The 24,595-nt window shown below is 38.6% G+C and overlaps 1 protein-coding gene across 2 annotated transcripts; it reads right to left on the bottom strand.

Annotated features, from left to right (window-relative positions):
* Window positions 1-447: 447 nt before the first annotated feature.
* shq1 (SHQ1, H/ACA ribonucleoprotein assembly factor) lies at window positions 448-22,581 on the bottom strand. 2 transcript variants are annotated; one of them, XM_079341492.1, is made up of 12 exons: window positions 22,513-22,581; window positions 20,812-20,974; window positions 20,565-20,629; window positions 16,210-16,338; window positions 15,947-16,092; window positions 15,723-15,835; window positions 15,537-15,634; window positions 14,113-14,270; window positions 13,920-13,973; window positions 4,598-4,721; window positions 2,844-2,964; window positions 448-1,212 (listed from the first exon to the last, which is right to left on the bottom strand). In XM_079341492.1, the coding sequence occupies exons 2-12, from the start codon at window positions 20,952-20,954 to the stop codon at window positions 633-635; spliced, it is 1,731 nt and encodes a 576-aa protein (XP_079197618.1). In that variant the 5' UTR covers window positions 20,955-20,974; window positions 22,513-22,581; the 3' UTR covers window positions 448-632. The 2 variants fall into 2 exon arrangements, with proteins under 2 accessions (XP_079197618.1, XP_079197619.1); XM_079341493.1 differs by lacking the exon at window positions 448-1,212 and adding an exon at window positions 2,291-2,349.
* Window positions 22,582-24,595: the final 2,014 nt, after the last annotated feature.

The raw sequence follows: 24,595 nt of genomic DNA, 5'->3' as shown, positions 1-24,595 counted from the left end.
CCGAAAAGATGGAGCTAATACTGCAGTCCGTTGATTGGGTGAAAGAATCGTCACTTCCTGTGTTACGTCTGCAAACAAAATTCCGCCGAGTTTAAGCCATTTACTGTATTACACTGATTGTTTACGTCTGTATTTCTCCTTGTGGCACACAGCCTTCTCTGACACAATGCTTGATTGAGTTTTTATAATAAAGAGTCACATGCTAATGGCAAAGTAGATGAACTGCTGGATGTCTTCCAGCGTTGGTTTTGTATGTGTTTTTGTTGAATTTATTTGTTAGTGGTTAGCTACCATCATATGACGCTATTTACATAGCGGCTATCTACATCTGGCTTACACGCCGCCTACCAAAGGGCACGGGTGGCTGTGGAAACACAAAGGGGATCGGGCATAATCAAACCGAACTGTACGTACAGGACTGCTGTGTGGAAATGAGGCAAGAACGGCAACAAATAGCAAGAAGTTTTATTAGAAATTTTGAAGGATGCAAATATTGTTATAGGAAAAATCCCTCAACATATACAAGATTTTTTTGGCGAATATAATCACAACCCTACTACACTCACAGAAACAACTTTACAAAGAGTTCATACTGCTAAATGTCTTCCATGTTCCACAACATTTTTTGGATGTCACCCTTTAAGATCTTCCTTCATGTGATTGACCAGCAAAGGGTTTCGACAAGGACACACCTCTAAGAATTTTTCTGCAGTGTTGCTCAGCTGTGAACTATTTTGTTGTGTTTTATAGCTCGACTCATGAGTGATTTTCAACTCTTCCGCCACTCTTATCCCCAGTTCTTGGATCAGATGTCTGGAGTCTTCCAAGGATGAGGGTAGGGCTTCCGATTTCCACTCTGCTGAGAAGATTTGGGTTGGGGGAACTTTGGGATTAGGAGAGACAGTTGAGGTGGGTTGTGGGTGTAGAGTGTTTTCCTTAGACAACTCTCCTCCCTTGTTGGATTTGTCGCAGCCTTGTCCTTCAGTCTCTGACTCCTTGCTGTCATCAGCTGAGTTGCTGCTGCTGTCACTGGAAATGGTCCTGCTATCACTATGGACTATGAGAGAATTTGTGAGGGCTCCATGCTTGTTGAATTCTTCCTCCATCACCATTTTTGCAGCCTCCTCTAGCTCCTCAAGTTCTAGATCTAAGTCTTTTTTATGAAGGGACACTTTTGGTAAGATTTCAGCCAAGGCTATCATCCTCTTTGATCTGAGAAGATAAAGAGTGAGAGGCCAGGTTACCTTATCTATTTTGTGTAGGACCACGACAAAATGACAGAAAGAAAAACATCCAGTTACAGTTTCAAGAGTGATATAACAATCTACAAAATATCACCATTAGCATAACTCTGGTTCCTAGTGAGACCCTCTCACCACTCCCCTGAAGAAAGACCAAGACCGACTGAAACGTAAATAAATATTTTTCGGTGTTATAAGCTCTACTGTGTTTCAATAATAATTGAGCAATTTTTCAATGTACTCCTTTCAGTAAGTCTTTCCCTGTAAGGAACCAATAAGTTTAAGTTTTCTTAAAAATAATGTGGTGACATTTAGTGGCAGACCACAGAACAGTGTTAGTGCCAGTAGAGCAGAACAGCAAAGCAGAAACTCCATAGTGCCTGGTTTTGAAAAAAAGCACCATTGTGGCAGCTTGATAACATAAACCTATGTGCTATATTACAACGATATTACCCGATTAGTTGTGGTGCAGTGTGATTGTGGGCCTTGTGGGGGAATAGCACAGCTGGGGGCCAATCGTGCTCGAGTATCGCACAGTACAGATTTGTGTAATCACACCCAAAGACTAGATTAAGTTGGTGAATAAAACTGACAAGAATGCAGGAAAATAAATGTAAGCTGCTTAAAATTGTGGGGAGAAGCTCCCCAAGACCATGAGGCTAATTGGTAAACAGCATATAGTGCCAACTTTATTTATCCCCGTAGGGCAATTCAAAGGCACAGAGAAGCACCAAGTGGTTGACCGCAAGAGCAGCGTCCTGCGTACAGATTTATGCGCCGCAGACACAGCAAAAATTCGGGGGTTAAAGCCCTGCGTTCACCAGATGGTTCGGTTGGTCTTGGTACAGCACGCATTTTGCGCAATTCCATACACTAATCCTGGGAAAGATCCCCAAATAACCGATCCGTACTGTCCTACTTTTTGGGACCCTTCTGTTGGGGTGCCATGGGGCTTTTGGGGTGCCATGGGGCTTTGTTTGTATCACGTTTTTCTCCTTTGTTGAATTTATTAGTTAGCAGTTAGCTGCAATCATGTGACACTGTTATGTAGCTCGCACAGCTATCAGCATCCGGCTTACACGCCGCCTACCAAATAGGGCACGGGTGGCTGTGGAAACGCAAACAGGATCAGGCTTTACCGAACCAAACCGTACCACGCTATACTGATCCATACCGGACTGCTGTGTGGAAACGGGGCTAAAGTGTCATGCCCAAGGACAAGTTGCTTGTACTGATGTGGGCATAAACCTACCAGCTGAACAATGGGAATACATAATATGGCATACAAACTACAGATCAAAATGTGTTTGATATAAACACATGAGAGAGAGAGAGAGAGAGAGAGAGAGAGAGAGAGAGAGAGAGAGAGAGAGAGAGAGAGAGAGAGAGAGAGAGAGAGAGAGAGAGAGAGAGAGAGAGAGAGAGAGAGAGAGAGAGAGAGAGAGAGAGAGAGAGAGAGAGAGAGAGAGAGAGAGAGAGAGAGAGAGAGAGAGAGAGAGAGAGAGAGAGAGAGAGAGAGAGAGGAGAGAGAGAGAGAGAGAGAGAGGATTTGGGCTCAGGAGCATTTTACTAAGTATGACTTTCATGCGTTTGTGAACTTACTTGACCCTCTGTATCCAGATACAGTAGTCTGTGATATACAGATCGTTCAGTATGTAGGCCGGGTCGTTCTCTCTGAAGACTTTGTGAATATCCAGCAGGCATTTAAGAACACAGGTTTTCCCTGGGCACAGGAACACAACATGACAGGCAAATAAAGATAATGTTATTTCCACAAGGTATTAAGTAGTTATGCAACAGAAACCATAATCTGTTCTTATCACTCCCCAAGGGTCTGACCAAATGTGATCCGCAATATATGAAATATTATATATATATATGAAATATTTATCATTATGGTGTTAAAAAAAAATTAAAAAAAAGGACTGCAGGTTCGTGTCCAGCTTGTGGCCCGCATGTCTATCCCCACTCGCTCTCCTGGTTTCCGACCCTATCCACTGTCCTCCCTCTTAATAAAGGCTAAAAAGGCCCAAAAATAATTTTTGGGAAAAAAAATACAAAAAAAGTACTGCCATAGATCCTTGTGAAGAGTCATTTAATAGAGGTCAGCGTTTAAGTAGGGTGTGTGGGTGCAACTATAATAATAATAATCGCTGTTCAAATATAAGATAACATTTCAGTCTTTTTACAAATATTTTACAAAATAGTTTTGCAGGCTTGCACATAGACATGGATCATAAAATGATTTTAATACTATTATATGGTGCATGAAAACTTATTCTCAAATGATTTGTATTTTTACCAAAAAACGTATGGCAGCAAAAAGTGATTGGAATAAAAATGCATGTTTTTTTTTTTTTTTTAGATTGACAAAATTAAAAAAAGTTTGTCAGTTTGTTTTATCTATGTAAACTACTTACTACTATAAAACGTAAAAGCAATGTCCTTTTCACTCTCTTTACAATCATTTCATTGTGTGTTCTTGGAGAGAAAAATGTAAATGCAAATTGGATAATTCAATGTAAAGAAACGCCTACTACATCATCGACTATGAGGGGGGATCTTAGAGTCACAGACCCAGCACGGTCCTTGCAAGGACCCAGCAGGGTACAGTCGAGGTCCCACCATGGAAAAGAGACACATTTTTATTGGCTCCATTTGTAGGGGTTGGGGATGAAACTCCTAGTGATAGAGTCGGTTTCAGACAAACAACTAATTTTATATAAAGGATACCACTCTATCACTACTACCACCTTCTTGGTGAGATGATTATGAATTTGAATGAAGCCCAAAAATATACATAAATGAAGCAAGAGGAAGTTAGAAAGAGACAAAATTACAATCCAGGTAGATAACAGTAATTCTGCCAGTTGAGAGGCCATGATGCAACTGTTAATGGAGTACAAAAAAATTAAATAAAATTTAAAGTACAAATAGTTTTATATATGTAACACAAAGGGGAGTTGGTCAGACAACATAACTTTCATGTTGCAATATAACTTTAATGCAGTTTACATGTACAATATATGTGTGGTGGTTGTTGTTGCTGTGGTGCTTTCAGGAAGTGGTTTTCAAACTTTTTTAGAACATGAACCCCTTTGAGATGAACATTTTTTCCAAGAACCCCCTTATTATCATAACGTTGATAAGCACATTAATACAATGTATTCATGTACTATGAAGTAGTTTTCCGGAATAGAATTAGGCTACATTGATACTTTTCAAATTATTCATTTGATAAACTTTGAGAAAATGTTGACTCCGTGGTGCTATTTTTTTTTTTTTTTAAATCATTGTGAGAATGAGGTGACAAACGTGTCAAGATCATATCAAACCACTGCTTTAAGGAAACTCACCTAGCCTCAAGATCAACGCTGTGTCACTGATAGCCGCAGAGATCATAGCAAAGTGTCTGTAGAGTGGGTAGCACAAGACCCTTCGTCCAAACGACAACAGGACTTCTTGCAAGGACCTGTATGTCTGCAAATCATTGAACATGAAAATCAGAAATCTACCGAGCATACGGCATCAATAACAGACAGAAAGAAATATAAACCAAAAAAGCAATAAATTAATTTCACATAAAGGAAACCATGTAAAATTGGTGTGGATTTTTAGCTCTAGAAATTATTTACCAATCAAACTTCAATTTAATAAAACATTTTATTTATAATCAGATTCATGAATAATACTTCTGTTTTTATTCTAATAACAAAAATAAAACACAAATTTTTTTGCCGTTAGACCAGACTGAATATTCTTGAAAGCAAAGAGAAGGATTCACAAATGTATTTTGGAATTTATACATAATGACTCTCCACAAAAATATTTCTCAAAGCACAAATGTTTATCACTGTACATAAAAAAAAATCATTTCTGATTCACACAAATAGTTTTAAATATATGTAATATCCACAGATATATGATATACATATACTTAGAAGTATTTGCTATTTCTATCGAAAACATTTGGATCTTGCTATATTTATTTACCAACTGTTTGTCTTTTGTGAACTTCACTGCATTTGTGTGTGGGTTTTCTGAGACTCCCTGCTGTGGTACAATTCACAAATGCACTTTTTTTCAGGAAATATTCCGTAGCTTATAAGATGTCTCCTTCCTGTTCAACCAATCACAGATTGGTTGAACAGGAAGAGTGTAGATTCAAGGGTATGATTTAATGTGATCACTTCACATATTTACACATAAAGCAATAGTATAGCAAAGTAATGATTCCTAAAACTTAGAAGTGAGCCAGTATTTTAGACACCTGAAATAAGGTCTGTGGTTAACACACGCTTAAGAGATGTTGATGTTTTGTTTGCCAAGATAAACTATGTTAGCTAAGACTCCCAGTGAATTTTAAAGTTTTTGCGAACAAGTGGCTAAATGAGACTTCAGAAGTTGTCGGGGAAAATAAACGTCATCGCGCCAGTCTCACTAATCCTCCAGTCTCTAGTCGTGTTTTTCAGTGCTCTTGTACATATTGTGTGAAAAAAAACTTAGCAAGCTACAATCTGGCTATCTTGTCAAAACTGCTGATTAGACCAGTGAAGCATAACGGTCATGACATCAAAAACAGCCAACTGTTGTGTAGTTCTCATGTAGCATAACATTAGCTTTTTACTTCTCTGGGCTGCATTATGCACTTCAAACTTTCTACAAACGGTGTCCATCTATAAAGATTATCCTGCTGAACAAAACAGCTACGCATCAGAAACTTGTTTGCCTCAGAGCTTATTTCTGCAATGATCCAAAATCCATTGCAAAAATCCCATAGGCAAATTCTCACAGGATCCACAGGTGTAGTTACTCCCGGCATATACATTTTTCTATTCACATTATTTATCCTAGTTTTTCTGGTGATGGCGCGTATAGAAATGCCATGGCTTTTTTCAGGCAGAATTGGGTATTTCTGCACCAGTTCGCATGCCTGCTTTCATCTTTGCGACTCCTTGTTGGTTTGCCGTTTGCCTGGCCAACAGAGGGCTTGGGAGAAAGAGGGCCTTGTGGCCTGCCTACTTCTATGGCAAAAAACAAACTAAAAAAACATTACTCACCAGAATTTAAACTACGGAAGACATACTGGCTGCTGCATTGTTGACAGAGAGCCTGTATCCTTAATTTTGTGATTTAATTCACTAAATGTCTTGCATATTGGACCGTTTCAGTGGACGTAGCAGTTCAGTTCAGTTTGTCTCGGTACGACAAGCATTTTGTGGCGTTTCCAGAGACTGAAGCTGGGAAAGATTCCCAAATTACCAACCCGTACCGTTCTACTTATTAGGACCCTTCTGTTGGGGTGCCAAGAATATCGATCTGACATTGAAAGGTGGAGCTAAACACTGCAGTCCGTTGACTAATCGAAAAAATCGTCAATTCCAGGGGTGGGCAATTATTTTTTTACAAGGGGCCACATGAGAAACCCACATTTTGTCAATAAAAATAGTCTGTAAATATTTGTAGAAATGGGGGCTTCCGGTCTGGCGCAGTACACAATTGCAGCATAAAGCAATAGGCTCCCGACAGTGGGAATTGAAAGTGTCCGTATACAACTCGAATTTTCTTGAAGAAGTGCTACAACAAGTGGGGACACAGCAGGGGAAAGAACATGCCCCAAAAAGCGAAGAAAAGACTAACACAAAGAAATAAATACAACGAGGAAGAGGAAGGCGAGCTGTCACAAGCTAGCAGTGTTAGCACTGCACAATGGAGGACAAGATGACACGGCAGATGAGCCGAGCCAGGAAGCTAGCCTGGGCTTAATCCTGACAGAACTCCGGGAACTTAGATGGGATTTCGGCCAACAACTTATCGGCATAAGAGAGGACATTAAGAAAATCGACAAAAGAATGGAGGAAGCAGAGGAACGAATTGACACAGCCGAGAGCCGCATCCAATCCTCAGAGAAGGTTTTAGCGGAGCTAGTGAAACTTCAGATGCAAACAGAGGCTAAGTTGATGGACCTAGAAGGACGTTCGCGACGTGACAATGTGAGGATTCACGGGGTTAAAGAAGGAGCTGAAGAAAGTGCAACGTCGGTGTCAGCTTTTCTGGAGGGTTTGTTAATGAAGGGTCTTGAGCTCCCGCCATCTACAGTGTTAAATATTGAGAGGGCGCACAGGGTGCTAGCCACTAAGCCGCCGGCCGGAGCACCGCCGAGATCACTTGTGGTCAAGTTCTCGAGCTATAAGATGAAAGAGGATGTCATTAAACGAGCATGGCAGAAGAAAGGTTTTGATTTTCAGGGGTCGCGGATCCACCTGGACCACGACTACGCACCGGAGCTGCTGAGGAAAAGAAGAGCGTACACAGAAGCTAAAGCGGCGCTGAAAGAAAAAAACATCCGATTCCAGACACCCTTCCCAGCCGGAATGAGAGTGCACTACGAGGATGGTACGGTGATGTACAACTCGGTTGAAGAGGCAACGGTGGACATGGCAGAGAGGGGGATACCGGTGACGGTGATGAAGAAGCCGACGTCCCTCCTGGACCAGATTAACCAGCTGACATAGCGATCCACCAGGAGACGGGGTAACCGGGAAACCACTGGCCCTGGGCATGGTTTCAAGGAGCGGCTCCAGGCTTTCCGCCGCCAGAACGATGGATAAATCCTTTTAATGTGATGTGTCAGAGGTAATCTTTGAGGACAATGCGGGTACGTGTCTGACTATGTTAACAAACTTTTCTTCCAGATATGAATCTGAATGTGTCAGTGAGATATATTTAAGGGCATATCGAGGACAAATAATGTGTCGGGCCAGCCATTACTGGCGATACTGTAGACCTAAATATCAGCTTAAAGGCTGAAGAGGGTTCTCCCCCAACACTAGGGACAAGAGATTTTCCCTCTACACTCAAGTTCCATCTGAGTCACAAGGCCATTAGAATGGCCTTATCTTTGGAAGTTAATGTTGACGATTGGTTTCTTTTGTTTGTTAATGTATTACTACTGTTCATTGTTCACGTGATGGCTACGGTTCATTGTAGCACCAGGGGTGTAAAATTTAATTTATGCATAGGGTTGAAGGGCATCAAAATATACTTTGTGTCTCACAATGCAAAACATCCAGTCACTTAAAATAGCAACTTACAATGTAAAGGGTCTTGGGAATCCGATCAAGAGGAGTAAAGTAATGGCAAAATTAAAGAGGGAAGGAATAGATGTGGCTTTCCTCCAAGAAACTCACCTGAATGTAACTGAGCATGAAAAACTCAAGAGATGGAGATTTAACCAGTACTCCTCCTCCTGTAGTCAGGCTCCAAAAGAGGGGTGGCAACGTTAATTGCTAGTAAACTAAACTTTGAGTGTTTAAATGAAAAGAGGGACATAGATGGGAGATTTGTACTGGTCCGGGGAAACCTGCAAGGTGTTTTGGTCAATTTTTGAATATTTACGCACCTCCAGGATCTGAATGGAAATTCTATAAGCACATTTTTGACCTATTGATCCCAGAAGCACAGGGCATCTTTATTTGTGGAGGAGACTTTAATGTTAGACTACATCCAACCTTAGATACATCGAAACCATATCAATCAAAAGAAAAGAAAACAGCCAGAAATATAAAATTAATGATGGGGGAGCTCGGACTCTTAGACATATGGAGAGATCTGAATCCAATAAAGAGGGACTATACTTTTTTTCCCCCCACCCTCACTCGGTATACTCCAGAATTGACTATTTTTTTATGTTTCAAAGGGATTTAGAAAGGGTGATGAATTGTAGCATAGGGAACATGGATTTGTCAGATCACGCACCAATTTTGATGGAGTTAAGATTAGGCTTTGAAAAGAAAAATACAATTTGGAGGCTAAATACTGGAATTCTAAGCCAGATGAGGGAGCAACTAAAAACAGATCTTCAAAATTATTTTGAGGAAAATGATAATGGGGAAGTATCTCCTCTGATTCTTTGGGATGCATCCAAAGCTGTACTTAGAGGGAAAATTATAGGATACAGTTCCAATTGGAAAAGAAAAATTGAAAAGTTTACAAACGGATTTAAAGAAATTGGAAAACATGCATAAAGAGACACTAAATGAAGAAATAAAAAAAGAAATAGATAGGAAGAAGAATGAACTAAATGAAATATATTCAAATGACATTAAAAAGAAGATGAGGCAGGGGGGAAATCGGCTAAACTACTTGCCTTCAAATTAAAAAAACAGCAGGCTGAGAACACAATATTTAAAATAAGGGATCCTCTAACAAACTCCACACACTACAAAGCAAAAGAAATCCAGCAATCATTTGTAAGTTTTTTCAAAAATGTATATACACAACCTAAAATAGATGAATTAAAGATGGAAGCCTTTTTTGACCTGATAAAATTACCCAAAGTGAGGGATGAACAAAATAAACTTCTTATAAGTGAAATTACGGATGAAGAAATTAAAAGGGCAATATTGCATTTAAAACCCAATAAAGCACCAGGGCCAGACGGTTTCCCATCAGAGTGGTGCAAGGAAATTAAAGTCCATCTAATTCTTATGATGAAGGCCACATATAACCACGTGATAAAAACAGGCATAACCCCCCCCTCGTGGAAAGAGGCAACGATCTCTCTGATACCAAAAGAAGGTAAAGATAAATTTGAGTGTGGAAACTATCGACCGATAAGTGTACTGAACCAAGATTATAAGATCTTTACCCATATTTTGGCAAAAAGAATTGAAAATATCCTTCCCGAGATAATAAGTCTAGATCAGACAGGTTTCATTCAACAAAGGCAGACACAGGATAATATTCGCCGAACACTGCATGTGATTGATCATATAGTCGAAACTAAAATTCAGGCAGTATTATTGAGTCTCGATGCAGAAAAGGCGTTCGATCGAGTTAGTTGGGAGTTTCTTTATAGAGTACGACAGAAATTTGGTTTTCATCAGACTGTTATTAAAACTATTCAAGCATTATATAGCAACCCAAGGGCAAGGATAAAAATTAACGGGGCCATATCAAACTCATTTGACCTGGAAAGAGGGACTAGACAGGGCTGCCCAATTAGTCCACTAGTCTTTGCAATGTTTATTGAAGCATTGAGACAGGGGATCGTACAGGATAAGGTTGTAGGTATAAAAATGTCCAACCAGGAACATAAAATCACATTATTTACGGATGACGTTTTAATTTATTTGACAAACCCAGAGAGCTCAATTTTGAAATGTTGTCCTTTTTGGATGTTTTTGGCTCTGTCTCAGGCTACAGTTTAAATATTAAAAAGACTCAAGTGCTAAGTTTTCAATACAAGCCAAGCCAGACCATAAAATCTAATATTGAACTAAAGTGGGACCAAGACCACATATACCTGGTATACCACATATACCTGATACCTGGGGGTTAACATATCAACAGACCTTTCAAACCTATATGCTTTAAACTTTATCCAACTAAGTCAAAAATTAAAGGAGGACATAAGATGGAATTTGATACAGATACTAAGCTTTGAGTCGAGAATTGAGTCAGTAAAGATGAATATTTTTCAGAGAATCTTGTTTTCAAAGCTTTGTTTCAAACTCTCCCAATTGAAATAACTGACAAACAATTTAATGAATGGGATAAATTAATATCACAATACATTTGGCATGGAAGAAAACCTAGGATAAAATTTCAAATTCTTCAGCTGACAAAGAAGAGGGGTGGACTTGCACTCCCCTGTCTTAAGGACTATTATAAAGCCGCCCAACTAAGGATCCTCTATTGTTGGTGCAACTCTGACTACCAAGCCAGATGGAAAGAAATTGAAGAGAATGTGTCCGGAGCGGTTCCTATTCAGGCGAGGTTAGGAGATAAAAGACTAATTAAAAACTTAGTCGAATTAGGTAATAATTGGATCAACTTACCTCTGAAGATTTGGTTAAATGCTATCACTAAAAATAATTTATTGGAAGAGATACAAATTCTTAAGTGGTGTTCTCATGATATAGACTTCACCCCAAACAAGTTGGACGTAAGTTATAAGGGATGGGCATATCGGGGTCTCTCATCATATTGTACTTTCTTTGACCGGGGCAAAATGAATGATTTTCAGACACACAGACAGATTACATGGTTTAAAAAATACTTATTTTTTTAGATTTTTGCAGATACGTCATCACATAAACCGTTCCATGACAAAAAAATGGAGCAGCTTTTGAAAATGACCTACTGAAAATCTTTATTAGTGCATAAGGACGACTCTGGGCTTAAAGTAATATCAAGACTTTACAAGAGGCTCCAGGGTATCAAAACAGCAGACAGCACATACATCAAACAAAAATGGGAAAAGGAGAGTAATAAGTGCATGCCAGGGGAAGTATGGACTAAATATTGTGAAGCTCAATGGAGAATCTCAAGCTCACTTCGGACATTTGGCTGGAAGACTCTTTGTAGATATTTTATTACCCCTGCTCAATCAGGTACACTCTTTTTGGCGCAAGGTTCATTTCGAATTAGAAATTATATTTGGGACAAAAATAACTTTCAATTGGGACAAGCTTTTTTTTGGACTCCTATCTTCAACGAACACAAATATTACAACTAAGAAACTGTTTGGAATACTGAGTGCAGCAGCTAGGAAAGCAATCACAAGGAAATGGCTTAAACCAAATACGCCATCAATTACGGAATGGTATGACATTATATATGAAATATATGTAATGGAGAGAATTACTTTCTCATTGAGGCTCCAGGACTGTAAATTTGAGGAAATTTGGAAGACGTGGGAAATGTATATTTCCCCGAGATGCCCGGCCCATGTTTGAGGGGGAGGGGAAGGAGGGGGAAACCTATTAAACTGTGTTTCAGATTTTTTGTGTTGGGTTTGGTTTTTCCTCTTGTTTTCTCCCCTTTTTTGTAATTTTATATAACACCCCATGTTTTGTTCTGATTAATGTTGTAATACGATGTATAGAAAGAAAAAAAGAAAAAGAATAATGGATCAGACTGTGAAAGAATGTAACCTGCAATGACAGTGTGTTGGAAATGCAATGATCCTAAATAAAGAATTATATATATATATAAAAAAAAACATTTGTAGAAATAGGCTTTGTTACATTGTGGTGTACAGGTCTAATTAGCTAATACTACTATAGATGTAATATGTAAAATAATAATGTAATTGTAAAAAGGTGATATTTCGTGCAATTTATCTTCAACTTTTTTATCTTTACAAGCAAAGAAAAACCTTACAACAAGTCCAAACAATAACTTCTCACTTCAGTAAGAATAATCCAGTCTATCTTCATCCAGTCTCTTAGTCTTGTACACATTAATTACCCGTTTATATTTTTAGCTAATTGTTATTATTTAATGTTTACATTGTATACAGAGAGCACAGGCTACCAAAAATGAATTCCATTATTGTTAAACATACCAGGCCAATAAAACTGATTCTGATTCTATCTTGGGCTTCAACAAGGAAATTCAAATCTGGCTGAATGTCTAAGGTGGCTATGTGAATGAAAGCTGAGAGGTGCTCATCATTGATAGAGGATCTGTTTGGATTTTTTTTAACTTCATCACTGAGAATGTCTGCTAACATACGTAGTTAAATCCAAAGAGGACAAGAATCTTCTGAACATTATTATAGTCATAGTCGGTCGCTTTGTCCTTCAGCTGAAGCTTCAAGTTTGCAGCAATGTCCTCAACCAGCCTCGTTACAGTGCGTCAGGAGAGTGGCACGTTGTCAAGTGCTCATTTTTGTCCATCAGTGCAACAGAGTCCAATAAAAACTCCTGAATGATTTCTCCGTCAAAAAAGGCCTTACTGTTTCCAGAAAATCATCTTGACTGCTGACTGCAGACATGTTTAAATACACAGGTCAATTGTTTATTGGGCTATATTTCTCCTCGCGGCACACAGCCTTCTCTGAATCAAAGCTGGATTGAGTTTTGTAATAAAAGCCACACGCCAGTGACAAATTGCTGGATGACTTCCATTGTTGGTTTTGTTTGTGTCAAGTTTTTCTCCTTTGTTGAATTTATTACTGGGTTTGCTGTTAGCTGCTATAATGTGACGCTATTACAAAGCAGACACGGCTATTGGCATCCGGTATACACAATGCCTACCAATTATGCCACAGTTGGCGGAGGAAACACAAATGAGATTAGGCTTTACCGAACCAAACTGTACTGATCCATACTGGACCGCTTGATGTAAACAGGGCTAAAAGGAGGCCAAGTCCAGAAAAAGCAAAAAAATAATAAAAATACAATTCCCAAGTCATGAGATTTGATCATGTTATGACACCTGTCATTAAGATTATCTATTACATTCAAGCAGCTCATTCAGGTCTGCTGAGTATGGAGATTTCCTCCTTCACACATGAGGTCAGGTGGGTGACAGCAACTGAAAAATAAAGACTGCAATGGCATGTTGAAAAGCCAAGCGGAAGCAAATGACGTTTTAAATGTGCATAAGTATTGTGACCTCATGTCCAAGCTTGGACAGAAGTTTGAAGATAGGTTCAATGACTTTGATAAGCTGGAGCCTTGTGTGTTTTGTTTTGTTTAAAGAGACCTATGAAGTCCATACTATCAAGGGATAAAAGGATGTAGAGCTCAATTGAGCTAATACTTTCTTCCACCCTGTTTAAATGTTAACCAGTATTTTTGGGGGATTTTGAAGGGATTTTTGAAAATGTAATTATTCATTCATTGTCTTCAATAATCTTATGTTAGAGTACAGTAACGGACTCACTTCCAGCCAGCATAAAGTTCCGCTGAGTTTTCTGACGGTCCAAGGTGACTCAACCTGCAGGTGAAAATAGGGCCACTTATTATCACAGCAATAGCAAGAAGGAAAATATAAAAAACAATTTAGTTCAATTAATTCTGCTAGGACAAAATTTGAAAAGCTAATGAGTTGCCTCTTTTCACAAGCTCACTCTCACATTGTGCTCTCCCTCTGTAGATCGCACTTCATAGGAATAAGCCAGAAGGATGTCCACAAGGCTTAGCCACACATGGTCCCGGGAAATCTTGTCTAGCAGGTAGGAGCGGTTATTGAATTTCCTTAGCTGTTCCTTTTCAATGTCCATGAAAGATATGGCTGCACGAAAATAAGTATTAAAAACAATTCATCCATCCAGTATTTTTCAATTAAATTCGCAGTAAATTTGGATCCTCTATTGAGGGATCCTGATGTGTGTGCAGTATTCTATCAAACTAATTATCTTCAACTTTTTTCATGTAGCGAAAATACCCCTAACTCTGAAAAACTGCACTGGAACTAAAAATGTTTTTTTATCTAGTGTGAATAGTTCTGCCAAATACAGATCAGGCAGCCACACCAAAAAGCAAAGAAAGAAAGAAAATGTTTTTTATTCTCCATTACTTATGTAGGTAACGTAAGGTAACCTTTTCAACTTCAGTCAATTTCATATCCATTTAAAAACTCCATGGTATATTTAAGCAGACTCTTTGTGACTCCTAAAAAGCTTTGAGGCTTGGAGACGCTGAAGCTACCCCTAGGATAGCCAAAGTACCCTCCTAAAACCCACAAGAAATGTTTACGTTTTAAATAGATTTTATTATCGAATTTCTTGACGCGAGTCCTATAATTCAGCTTTAATTAATACGTGTAAAAAAACAGGTGCTTTTTAAAAATAAAAAATTAAAAGCTCAATCCGGTAATTAAATATGGTTAATGGCGCAGCAAGCATTAAACTTCGACCGTAATACTCTTCCTCTCTGCCAGATCCTACAAAATCCAGCAAACCAGCAAAATCCCATGATTTTGCTGGTTCGGTATTGGTAACATGGGTGTATTACAATTGATTTGATTTTTTTGTATTCCTTAAACCTCCTCTTAAAAAAATTAACTGTTATTACTTTCTGTCTGTCTGGGTGCATGCACACGCAGTTAAACCGATGATGTTGGTGCACCAAGGAGGAAAAATAGAGAAAATGTGGAGGAGACAGGCTGCACCTTCGGAAAAATAGTGGACTGCTGGTGCCTGGCCATCTCTGAGACATGGCTCACTAAGGAATAAAAGGGATAACGGCTACTGATGGCTTTGGAGCCCCAATAGGTGATGAAAGTCTTTGGAAAAACTGGTCATGGTAGAACATTCTAAGGAGAACTGAGCAAGCACTTGATACCATGCAGTGTGCAAACCACACAGAGGTGTCGAGGATACCACAGTAACATTGGTAACCTTCTGAGATGAATGAAACATTTGGAAGGGGATGGGTCACATTAAAGCCTTGAGCTTGTTGATTTTTCCATTCTTGTGTCTATAAATGGATACTTGATTTCTTAACTTATAGAACTTTAACAGTGTGAGGGGAAAATGGAAAGTGTGCTTTCACTCACAAGCATCTCCCTCCTGCTCGTTAGAAGGACGCAGTTTCGCCCACCATGGTTTATATTTTAGCAGCCTCTGTATCTCATCATCTTCAACGAAATCAGCACTGCAAAGACAGGTATATGTTAAATACCACAGAAAAGGTCCGTGTGTAAAAAAGTGAAGGTTTTATGTTGTCAGAGTCAACAACTCACAGGTAATGATCAGGAGAAAAGCCACATGCCTCTACATGCAGCCGTGACTGCCTCCTCTCTGCAGCTGTGGTGTCTTCTGGGTTCTTGACGTCAATCACATCACTTATTTCTTTCTGTCAAGACAGTCACAAATCATTCAAACTTGCAATGTAGATCCACTTAAATGACGGTTGGGTTAACAAATTCTGATAAAACTGATAATATAATATAGGTAATAACATTACCTGTAGTCTTGCAAATACTCCAGAACGTTGATTGCCAAAGCCATATTTCTGCTTCTCCTCTGAGGTCTCCTGGAAAATCTCCTGCTCATAATTCCAGTCAAATTCTTCTTCATCTTCACCACCCTTCCCAGGACTTTTACTATATTCTTTTGGAACAATAGTTAGCTAGATCAGTACAAACCTACACCATGTTATTTGTTTTTTAAATTTATAATATACACTTTTTCAGTCAACAGACAATATACTGAATAGATTTTACGCACCTGTGCTTAAGACCTCTACCAATGGTTTTGCTGAGCGAGACCCTTTAGGAGCGAGGAGACTTGTTAACATTTGTAGTCCTTCAAAGTGTTCTCCTGGTGTTTCTTTGGGTACCCAAACAATGAAGACACCTACAGCAGGGTTGGATGTTGATTGTAGCACCATGTATAAAACATCAACCAACATCTGTTACATACAAACAACCACTAGTAGTGCAGTTTATCATTTAAAAAGGTTGTGACTAGTAAATTACATAAAAATACATAGGGCCAATGTCTCATAAAAATACATAAGGCAAAACTTAAACAAGAAGATTGTTTTCTGGAATAACATTTTATTTACCCATAGGACAAAAACCTAACATTACATGTTTTTTAGACCAGCCCCATCATTACACAGCCTTGTGTAATGAAGTACAATTAAAGAGCATATTGCAGGTTAAAGACAAAACTTAACTAATCATAGGAAAATACGTTAACAATACTGTTTTTAAAGAAATTCTGAAATTAATAACCCACAGGGTCTCCTGGAGACGTTTTGGTACGTGTTCGCACGTCTTTGCTTTTTACTTCCGCATTCGGCAGTGACGTAACGTGAGGGAGTCCCGCTGAATCCCCGTCTGTTTAACATAGAAAATCATGGATCCGAGTGTCACTCCCGTCAATAAATAGGAAGAAAATATGTATTCCTTTACATATAATGGTCCACTGGCTTATTATTCTGAACCTTTTAGATGTGATAGAGAGCAGAAACAGGCAGGATTAGAGGAATAACGGCCTCAGGAGAGAAGCTGTGGTGTGAGGAGAGACCCGGAGCAGGCGTCCTGCTGAGTGACAGGTGTCAGCTCGCCATATATGGGCGAGTGCTGTGTTCACATCAGCATATATAAAGTTTGTAATCACATTCAATCAATTAAAAAACTATTTGTAGAAGGTGCAAGTGCCGATCATTCACCTTTACATTGTATGGGAGTTGCTTGTAAAAACGGCAAATCTGTACAACGTATTACGGTGCCGCGCTGTGCGCGCGCGAGAGAGACAGCGAGAGAGAGAGCCAGACAGACAGACATAGAACCCGATTACACAGCCTGTGCAAATGCAGCACCATGTCTTTATTGTTTATTCCTCATGTAGCCCAGTGCTCACGTTGTTATAGAAAATACAGTGTATGGTGCAGGATCACAGCGCACGTAATCCACACAAACATGCACAACAGCGCACACACTCCACAGTTTAATGCGTGCACATATATTAGGCTACTACAAAAAGTTTAAAGTTTTAATGGGATAAAGGACCGACAGAAGTAAAGGTTGTGTTTCTGTTTGTTTCCAAACTGCGCGTTCTGTCTTTCCCCACTGCGCACACACACACACACACACACACACACACACACGCTCTCTTGTAACAGAGTTGGATTTATAATAAATCGTATGACTACATATATTAATACAGACTGTCCGGTGTCTATTACGCGCAAACTAGAGAATATAAAAGAGGATTCCAGCAGATCAAATCATTAAATGCTTGTCTGCGTATATAATATTTGATGTTAAACACCCAGAGATTTATATCATTAATAAGGAAACGCTTTTGTGTCTGATGCCGAAATATTCAACGTGTCTGTTCGATGTTTCTGAGGTTGTGGGAATAATTCACCAAAAAACACTTTGAATAATCAAGCCACTTACACTATGCACCCGAATGTGCGCAGCGCAAATTACAAACTATAGCAGGGAGGCATCCCGTCTATTCTCACTCACTACCACGTATCATTACACCTCTTTAATCATGTTTTAGTGTGTTTTTTGTGCTTTAATTCTTTTGTGCTGCTTTCTAAATGTTTGTTTGTAAAGTGTTTCATGCTCTCCGTGCAAGACAAGTTCCCCCAGGGGCAATAAAGGCTTCATTCATTCATTCATACACAGACGCATGAAGCCGATCAAAGCAGAGTAACAGAACACGACTCCCTTATGTTACGTCATGACGCGTTGTTGAAAAAAAAGCACGTTCTAAACGGCTACGCTAAAACAGCCACTTTCTCCTCTAAATTAGAGCACTTATGTGTTGTAGAACATATTAAAAAAATAACCTACTTATTTTACAGCCATTAACAGACTATATAAAATATTAATTAAAAAATTTTTTTAACCTGCAATATGCTCTTTAATAATCAAGGTTTTTAATGTTCAAGTAAAATGCTATTTTATGACTGGAAATGTTTCAAGTATTAAAGAAAAGTCTCAGTTTTTGTGATTTTAGTTTATTATTCTCTAATGCAGCTTTTTACTCAAGGACTGCAACTAAAAATTAGAGGCAAGACATTGAATTTATTGTTTTAAAACGATTGATTGATAGATTGTGACCTTAACTTACTCGATCATTTTCCTAACAATAACACTGTTATAAGACAAACACTCCCACCATGGAACGGAGCAGCGCTGCAGACAGTGCCTGGTGCAGATGTGAAACACCATCACAGCAGTAACAGATATGACCAGCAACTTTTGTTTTACTTACGGGCCAAGGTGGCAGGTAGAGGAAAAAAAAATTGTGTTTTTGTGTCGCATACACATCTGTTACAGTAAATTTGATTGAAAAATCATTATGTTCTGTTGAATCAATCACAGATTAACGCACCGATTCAATAATTTTATTAGATAAGGAAATTGAAAAAAAATAAAAATAAATTGCTGGCCTTTAAAAAAAACAAAAAAAAAGGTAGTTCGAGCCATCAGTGAATAATAAATTATTCCACAAACAAGTTTTCTCTTGATTTAGCTTTGACAATACTAGTCACTTATATAATCAGTCTGCTCATTATTTTCGCGTGCATTTAGCGTGCGGTGTTCATAATGCAGCATGAGTCTGAGTGGAAACGTTCACAGACTGAGACTAAAGCAACTGAGAGATGAGGTTGGTGTCGTTATGTTAGCTGCAGACATGCTGAGAGTGAACGGAGAAATGTCAAACTGACCATTTGACCGAAACTCAGATAAACTGTGTGCTGATGCACATAAGTCAAAGTTTGGATGTGTGCGTGTACATTTATGCTGAAATGTATGTTGGTGTGTCTCAGCGTGCTCTGCAATGCTCACAGGCATGGCAGCACAGATAGGAGCAGGGAAGAGTAGCTGCAGCTGGATAGAACTGTAGAACTCTCTAGGAACATATTATTACACAAGAAAGCAAAAGCACAACAATTAAAGAACTGTCTGGTACACTTGTGATGTGTCAATCAAGAAAAGTAATGACCAAAACAATAAAGTGAGTGTGCATTGTGCAGTGACAAGATTTGTGGTGTTAAACTTGCATTCCATGGAAATTTTAGTTCGATGATTAACCACATGCGCTTAAAGCACAATTCCAAAACAGCTGAGACAGAGAACAGGCAGTCTTGCGTCATGTCATTTGTTAGCCTTACAAAGCTCTAAACGGTCAGGCACCATCCTATCTTAAAGAGTTAATTGTACTGTACTATCCATCAAGAACATTACGTTCCCAGAATACAGGCCTGTTCGTGGTGCCTATAGTCTCTAAAAAATACTATGGGAGGTAGAGCCTTTAGTTATCAGTCTACCAGTCGGGGTCCGGGAGGCAGACACACTAGGTACTTTTAAGAATAGACTTAAAACTTTTCTTTTTGATAAATCTTATAGTTAGGGCTGGCTTAGGACCAGCTCATAGTTATGCTGCTATAGGCCTTGACTACCGGGGGAACTGGCACCAGGATCTCTTATCTCTCTCTCCCTCTGTCTCTCTCTCTCTCTCTCTCTCCCAGCTTTCATATCTTATTACTGCTTGTCACTATCTTTATATTCTAACCTCTCCTTTTTCTGGGAGCTCCTGAGCTCTCTTAGGTTCCTTGGGACTGTTGGCGAGGATGCCCCCCCCCACGAGGATGGCCTGCCCAAACTCCCCCCCCACCCCAAACCTATCCCAACGCAATATGATGCAAAAAGCGTCATATTGCATCACATGAAGAAAACTTCCAGGCAAAGAAAAACACATTTTTGTCGTCTCAGGGCAAAATGAGGGCTGGACTCACAACCATTAAACACTACTACCATGTTTCTAGTGATACAAAGCTTCATGCAAATGGGTGAATTATCCCTTTAAAAAGTAGCTATATAAATTGCCTACCTGGGTATTTCTTGTCCCATTTTAATATAGTGCCATACTTATATTGCAGAGGATAACAGATATTGAATTACAACAGCAGAAATAGTCTCCCCAGAAACTCATTTTTTTTAACAAAAAAAAAAAAAGTTTATTTAGTGCAACAGTGTCTTTTGTAATGTACCTATCACTCGACTTAATGGCCATTTTTATGTAATAATTTATATATCAATGCGACTTACCTTGATCAATGTCAAATTTAGCCCTCTCTCTGCCATTTTCCACTATTTTTCCAGGCAGTGATAATCTGAAGGTAAGATACATGATCACTATTACCCAGACAGACAATGACAAAGTCAAATGCCCAACAATTGGATCCTGCAATCTTTTCCTATGTTTTTTAAATATGTAATCATACATTTTGAGTAATAATATGATGAGGAAACAAAAACTACCATGCATTTAAGGTTAGATTTGAGATTAACTCACCTGAGAAAATAGGGCTTGGCGTAGAACTTTAAATCTGTTCCATCAATATAAAGATCAAACTCTGATGTTCTGGTGTATGGCACACGTATGTTGAGGATCAGGTACTCAGGATCTTGACTCAGATCAAATGCAGGAGTTATCATTATGGAAACTGATGTAATACCTAAAGTACCAAAGACATGAAAAAAAACATGAATTCATGATGATCTTGCTAACAGTATTATGGTCCCTTGTGTTTCACTTTGTAAAATGTTGTAGTTGACCACATTATCGCAAGAAGCAGCTCACATGAGCCACCATGATCTGGCCAGCTTTTTTCTAAAACACAATGACTCAGCTACTAGTGCAGCAAGCACATCTTGACTTTTTCTTTAGCATAGATGCAGGGTTTCTCCACAATCGATTGTTGATGAAAACCATCCAAAAAGCCTTTAGTTTTGTAGATACCCCTACCCGAGGCAGAACAAAGCACAAACATGACTTTTATAACTTTAAAACTTATAGTTTATGAAATGGATGGTTGTATAATGTAATTAATATATATATATATATATAAATATATATATATATATATGTTGGCATCTTAACAAAAAAAGGGCAATAAGGGTCGTCTCCTAAAGGAACAGATATCATATGCATCTCTGGAATTGAAGATCAGAGTGTCTCTAAATTTGAAATGGATGTTATTTATTACAACTATAACATTTTCATCAATACCATTTTAAGATGTACATTTAAAAGGAAGCACCAGCATTAAACCAAAACAAACTGCTATTCTGAAGCCTCAGCTCTCCTCCAACCCCTGTCCCCTGTTGTTTCCAGTTATTTTTTGAGCATACCATAAAAGCGCCATGGATGACAAATTCCCTGCGTTGTTGGGTTTGCAGGCTTATGTTAGCACCCCTTTGTTAACTTCTGACACCGAATGGCCGTTAAACTTAAGTGTCTTAAGGCCCTTTCGTGACATTCAAATTAGCAGTGAGTAATAGGATATGTAATTATTGCTTTCTGTAGTCCTTGGCTTTATTAAACAAGCCCCCCCCCCCCCAATGTGAACGTGATGACGTACAGCTCCTCGTTGACCTGAGGAAGCTACAGACAAAACGTGCTCGCAGTAAAATACATCTTAGTTATTTTCAGCGTGCAACGCAGTTTTGATTTATTTATGGCTTATCACGTAAGCATATAGCCCCTCCAGGTAATGTCCTGAGTTTTCCACGTGTGAAAAGGGTAACTGGAATGACCACGAGGTTCAGTCCACTGAAAACTCCGCAATACTACTACATACTGTACTTTGAATTTTCGGATAGGGGAAAAGAACATGAGAGCTACTTTACTAACTTTTTAGCATGTTTTGATTATGTTACAAACTCCAGGATTTCTCTATAATTGAGGTTGTCCGCAGTGTATGCGTGTCCTCCTGCATGGACTGTATCGGGCCAACGAAGTGTACGGCGCAAGGACCCTAGTCAAACGAACTGGACTTTAGGGCTGAACATGCTCAGGTTAAAAGGTAAGATACGGTTTGCCAGTGTCATCGTGCCCATAGGGCTGCGCTTTGCTAACATAGGACAGTAGCAGTTTTTCCCCCCACAGATTACGATTAATGAGTGCGGTTGAAAATACAGTGTTATGACTTAATTATGTGACAGTACCTAAGATACAACACATGTACTACAATAAATAAGGAAACGCACTTACCAGTGAGTCACAGAGTTATAACACTTTTCCGAGCCTGTCCACGTGAACTTCCGGTAATCTACGCATGGGGCTTATTCTTCTTCTCTTCTCCTTCTTCTTCTTATTTTAGTTTAATGGCGGGTTACAAACACATCTTAAAGAGGTGTATACCGCCACCTACTGTACCGGAGTATGTAGCTTGAGTTTATACGTCTCTATTTAATATAAAGTAAATGAAATAGAAATTAATAAATAAGTAATCACCTAAATCCGGTGATATATGTTTATATCTTTCAAAAATTGTATCACAGCTTTCTCTGTTTTCTTGATTCCTTCTCCTGTAGTTCCAAGTAATCCCTCAATACTTCATTTCCTTCCTACCTCTCTTATCTTTTGATTTAGTCTTATCCTCATTCTTCTATATTTTTTGCAATGGAACAATATGTGTTCAACGTTTTCTGTGACTCCACATTCCTCACATTCATCTGTTTCTCTTTTACCTAACAAAAACATTGTTTTATTCAACCCTGTATGGTCAAACCTCATTTTATTTAAAATTGTCTCCTCTTCTATTTTTCCTATTTACTCCTTGTGCATTTATAGATTTCTGTAAATTGTAATATTTCCTCCCATTTTTATTCCTGTCCCATCTGACTTTCCATTTCTTTGTCATTTCTTTTTTGATCAATGCCTTAATTTCGCCTTTACCAAAAGGTACATCTATAAATTCTCCGATTTTAGTAGAAATGTTAGCTATTTTATCTGCTTTTTCCATTTCCTTAAACTCCTACATGTGCAGGTACCCAACAGAATCTCACATCTATAAAAAGTTTATGTAGTCTAAACAAACTGATGAATTTCTAACATTAAATCTTCTCTATCAGATTTCATCTTCTGGATACTATAGAGGGAGGATAAGGAATCAACACAACAAACTCTATCTGGTTTCACTTCCTCCACCCATTGAAGTCCTATAATAATAGCCATCATTTCTACTGTATATACTGACAACTGATCAAGTAATTTTTTTTACCAATATTTATTTTTATTGATGGTATGCTTATTCCTATACCTACCCTATCCTCTTCGTCTTTAGATCTATCTGTATATATATCTATATAATTGTAATATTTATTTTTTATATACTGACTTACCAATATTCCTTTCTCATTGTCTCCCCATTTTCTTTTAGGTCCATCAAACTCAAATCTACCTCAGTAGCCAGAAACATCAAAATAGGAATATTACTGATAGGAGTAGGAGATGTAATGCATATATGTTCAATCTTATATTCCTTTACTTTTGCTTTTATTTCCCAACCAAATCCATTACCTTTTAAAAGAATGATATTCCCAACAATCTTCAATTACACTTTTGGCAGGGTTTGTACTAGCACTACCATGTAACCTACTCCAATATGATAGCATGAGTTTATCACTTCTCAGGTCTGAGGGGGCTTCTCCTAACTCAACCTGTAATGTCTGAATTGGAGTTGATCTCACTGCACCAGCACATATCCTCAGTGCTTTATTAATGACTCTATCTATTTTTAATAAATGAGTTTTGGCTGCTGTTGTGTACACAAAGCACCCATAGACTATAGTTGACCTCATCAAAGCCCTATATATGTACATGAGCGATCTTTTATCAGCTCCCCACTCTTGTCCAGCTATTGCTCTCATTAAATTTATAATTTTCTGACATTTAGATTCTACGTTTTCCACATGAATTTTCCATGTACCCTTTTGATCGATCACTTCTTCTTCCCTCGGTTTTTGGCAGTTCATAAGCAATTTAGGTGCATAGCGCCACCTACTGTAAGAGTGTGTTGCATTGTGTCAATACCTATACTTTTAACTCTGCCTGCCAACTGAAGATCAAATACTAAAAAACAGCCCTCCTGATACTTCTTTACCCTTCCCTTCTCCCTCTCTGTCCAGTACATCTAAATTCCACTCACGCCCCTTTGCACACCCCAAGTTATAAAACTGTAGAAGATAAAACACGGTAAAATCTGACTCCATGTTCTTCTTCTCTTGGATGTCAGATTAGATCATGCAGCATTGGCGTATTGCTGCCCTCCATAGTCCGAATTTTGCAATTG

The sequence above is a fragment of the Symphodus melops genome (genome assembly GCF_947650265.1).
Source record: "Symphodus melops genome assembly, chromosome: 4".
Taxonomy (NCBI): Eukaryota; Metazoa; Chordata; class Actinopteri; order Labriformes; family Labridae; genus Symphodus; species Symphodus melops.
The sequence above is the reverse complement of the archived record's forward strand: the minus strand, read 5'-3'. Positions and strand labels throughout refer to the sequence as shown.

Coding starts and splice junctions, on each gene's coding strand:
- shq1 (XM_079341492.1), bottom strand. CDS start 20,954: ATGATAACTCCTGCATTTGATCTGAGTCAAGATCCTGAGTACCTGATC. Junction 13,974..14,112: donor CTACAGAGGGAGAGCACAAT/GTGAGAGTGAGC, acceptor TTTCACCTGCAG/GTTGAGTCACCTTGGACCGT. Junction 2,965..4,597: donor AGCGTTGATCTTGAGGCTAG/GTGAGTTTCCTT, acceptor TCCTGTGCCCAG/GGAAAACCTGTGTTCTTAAA.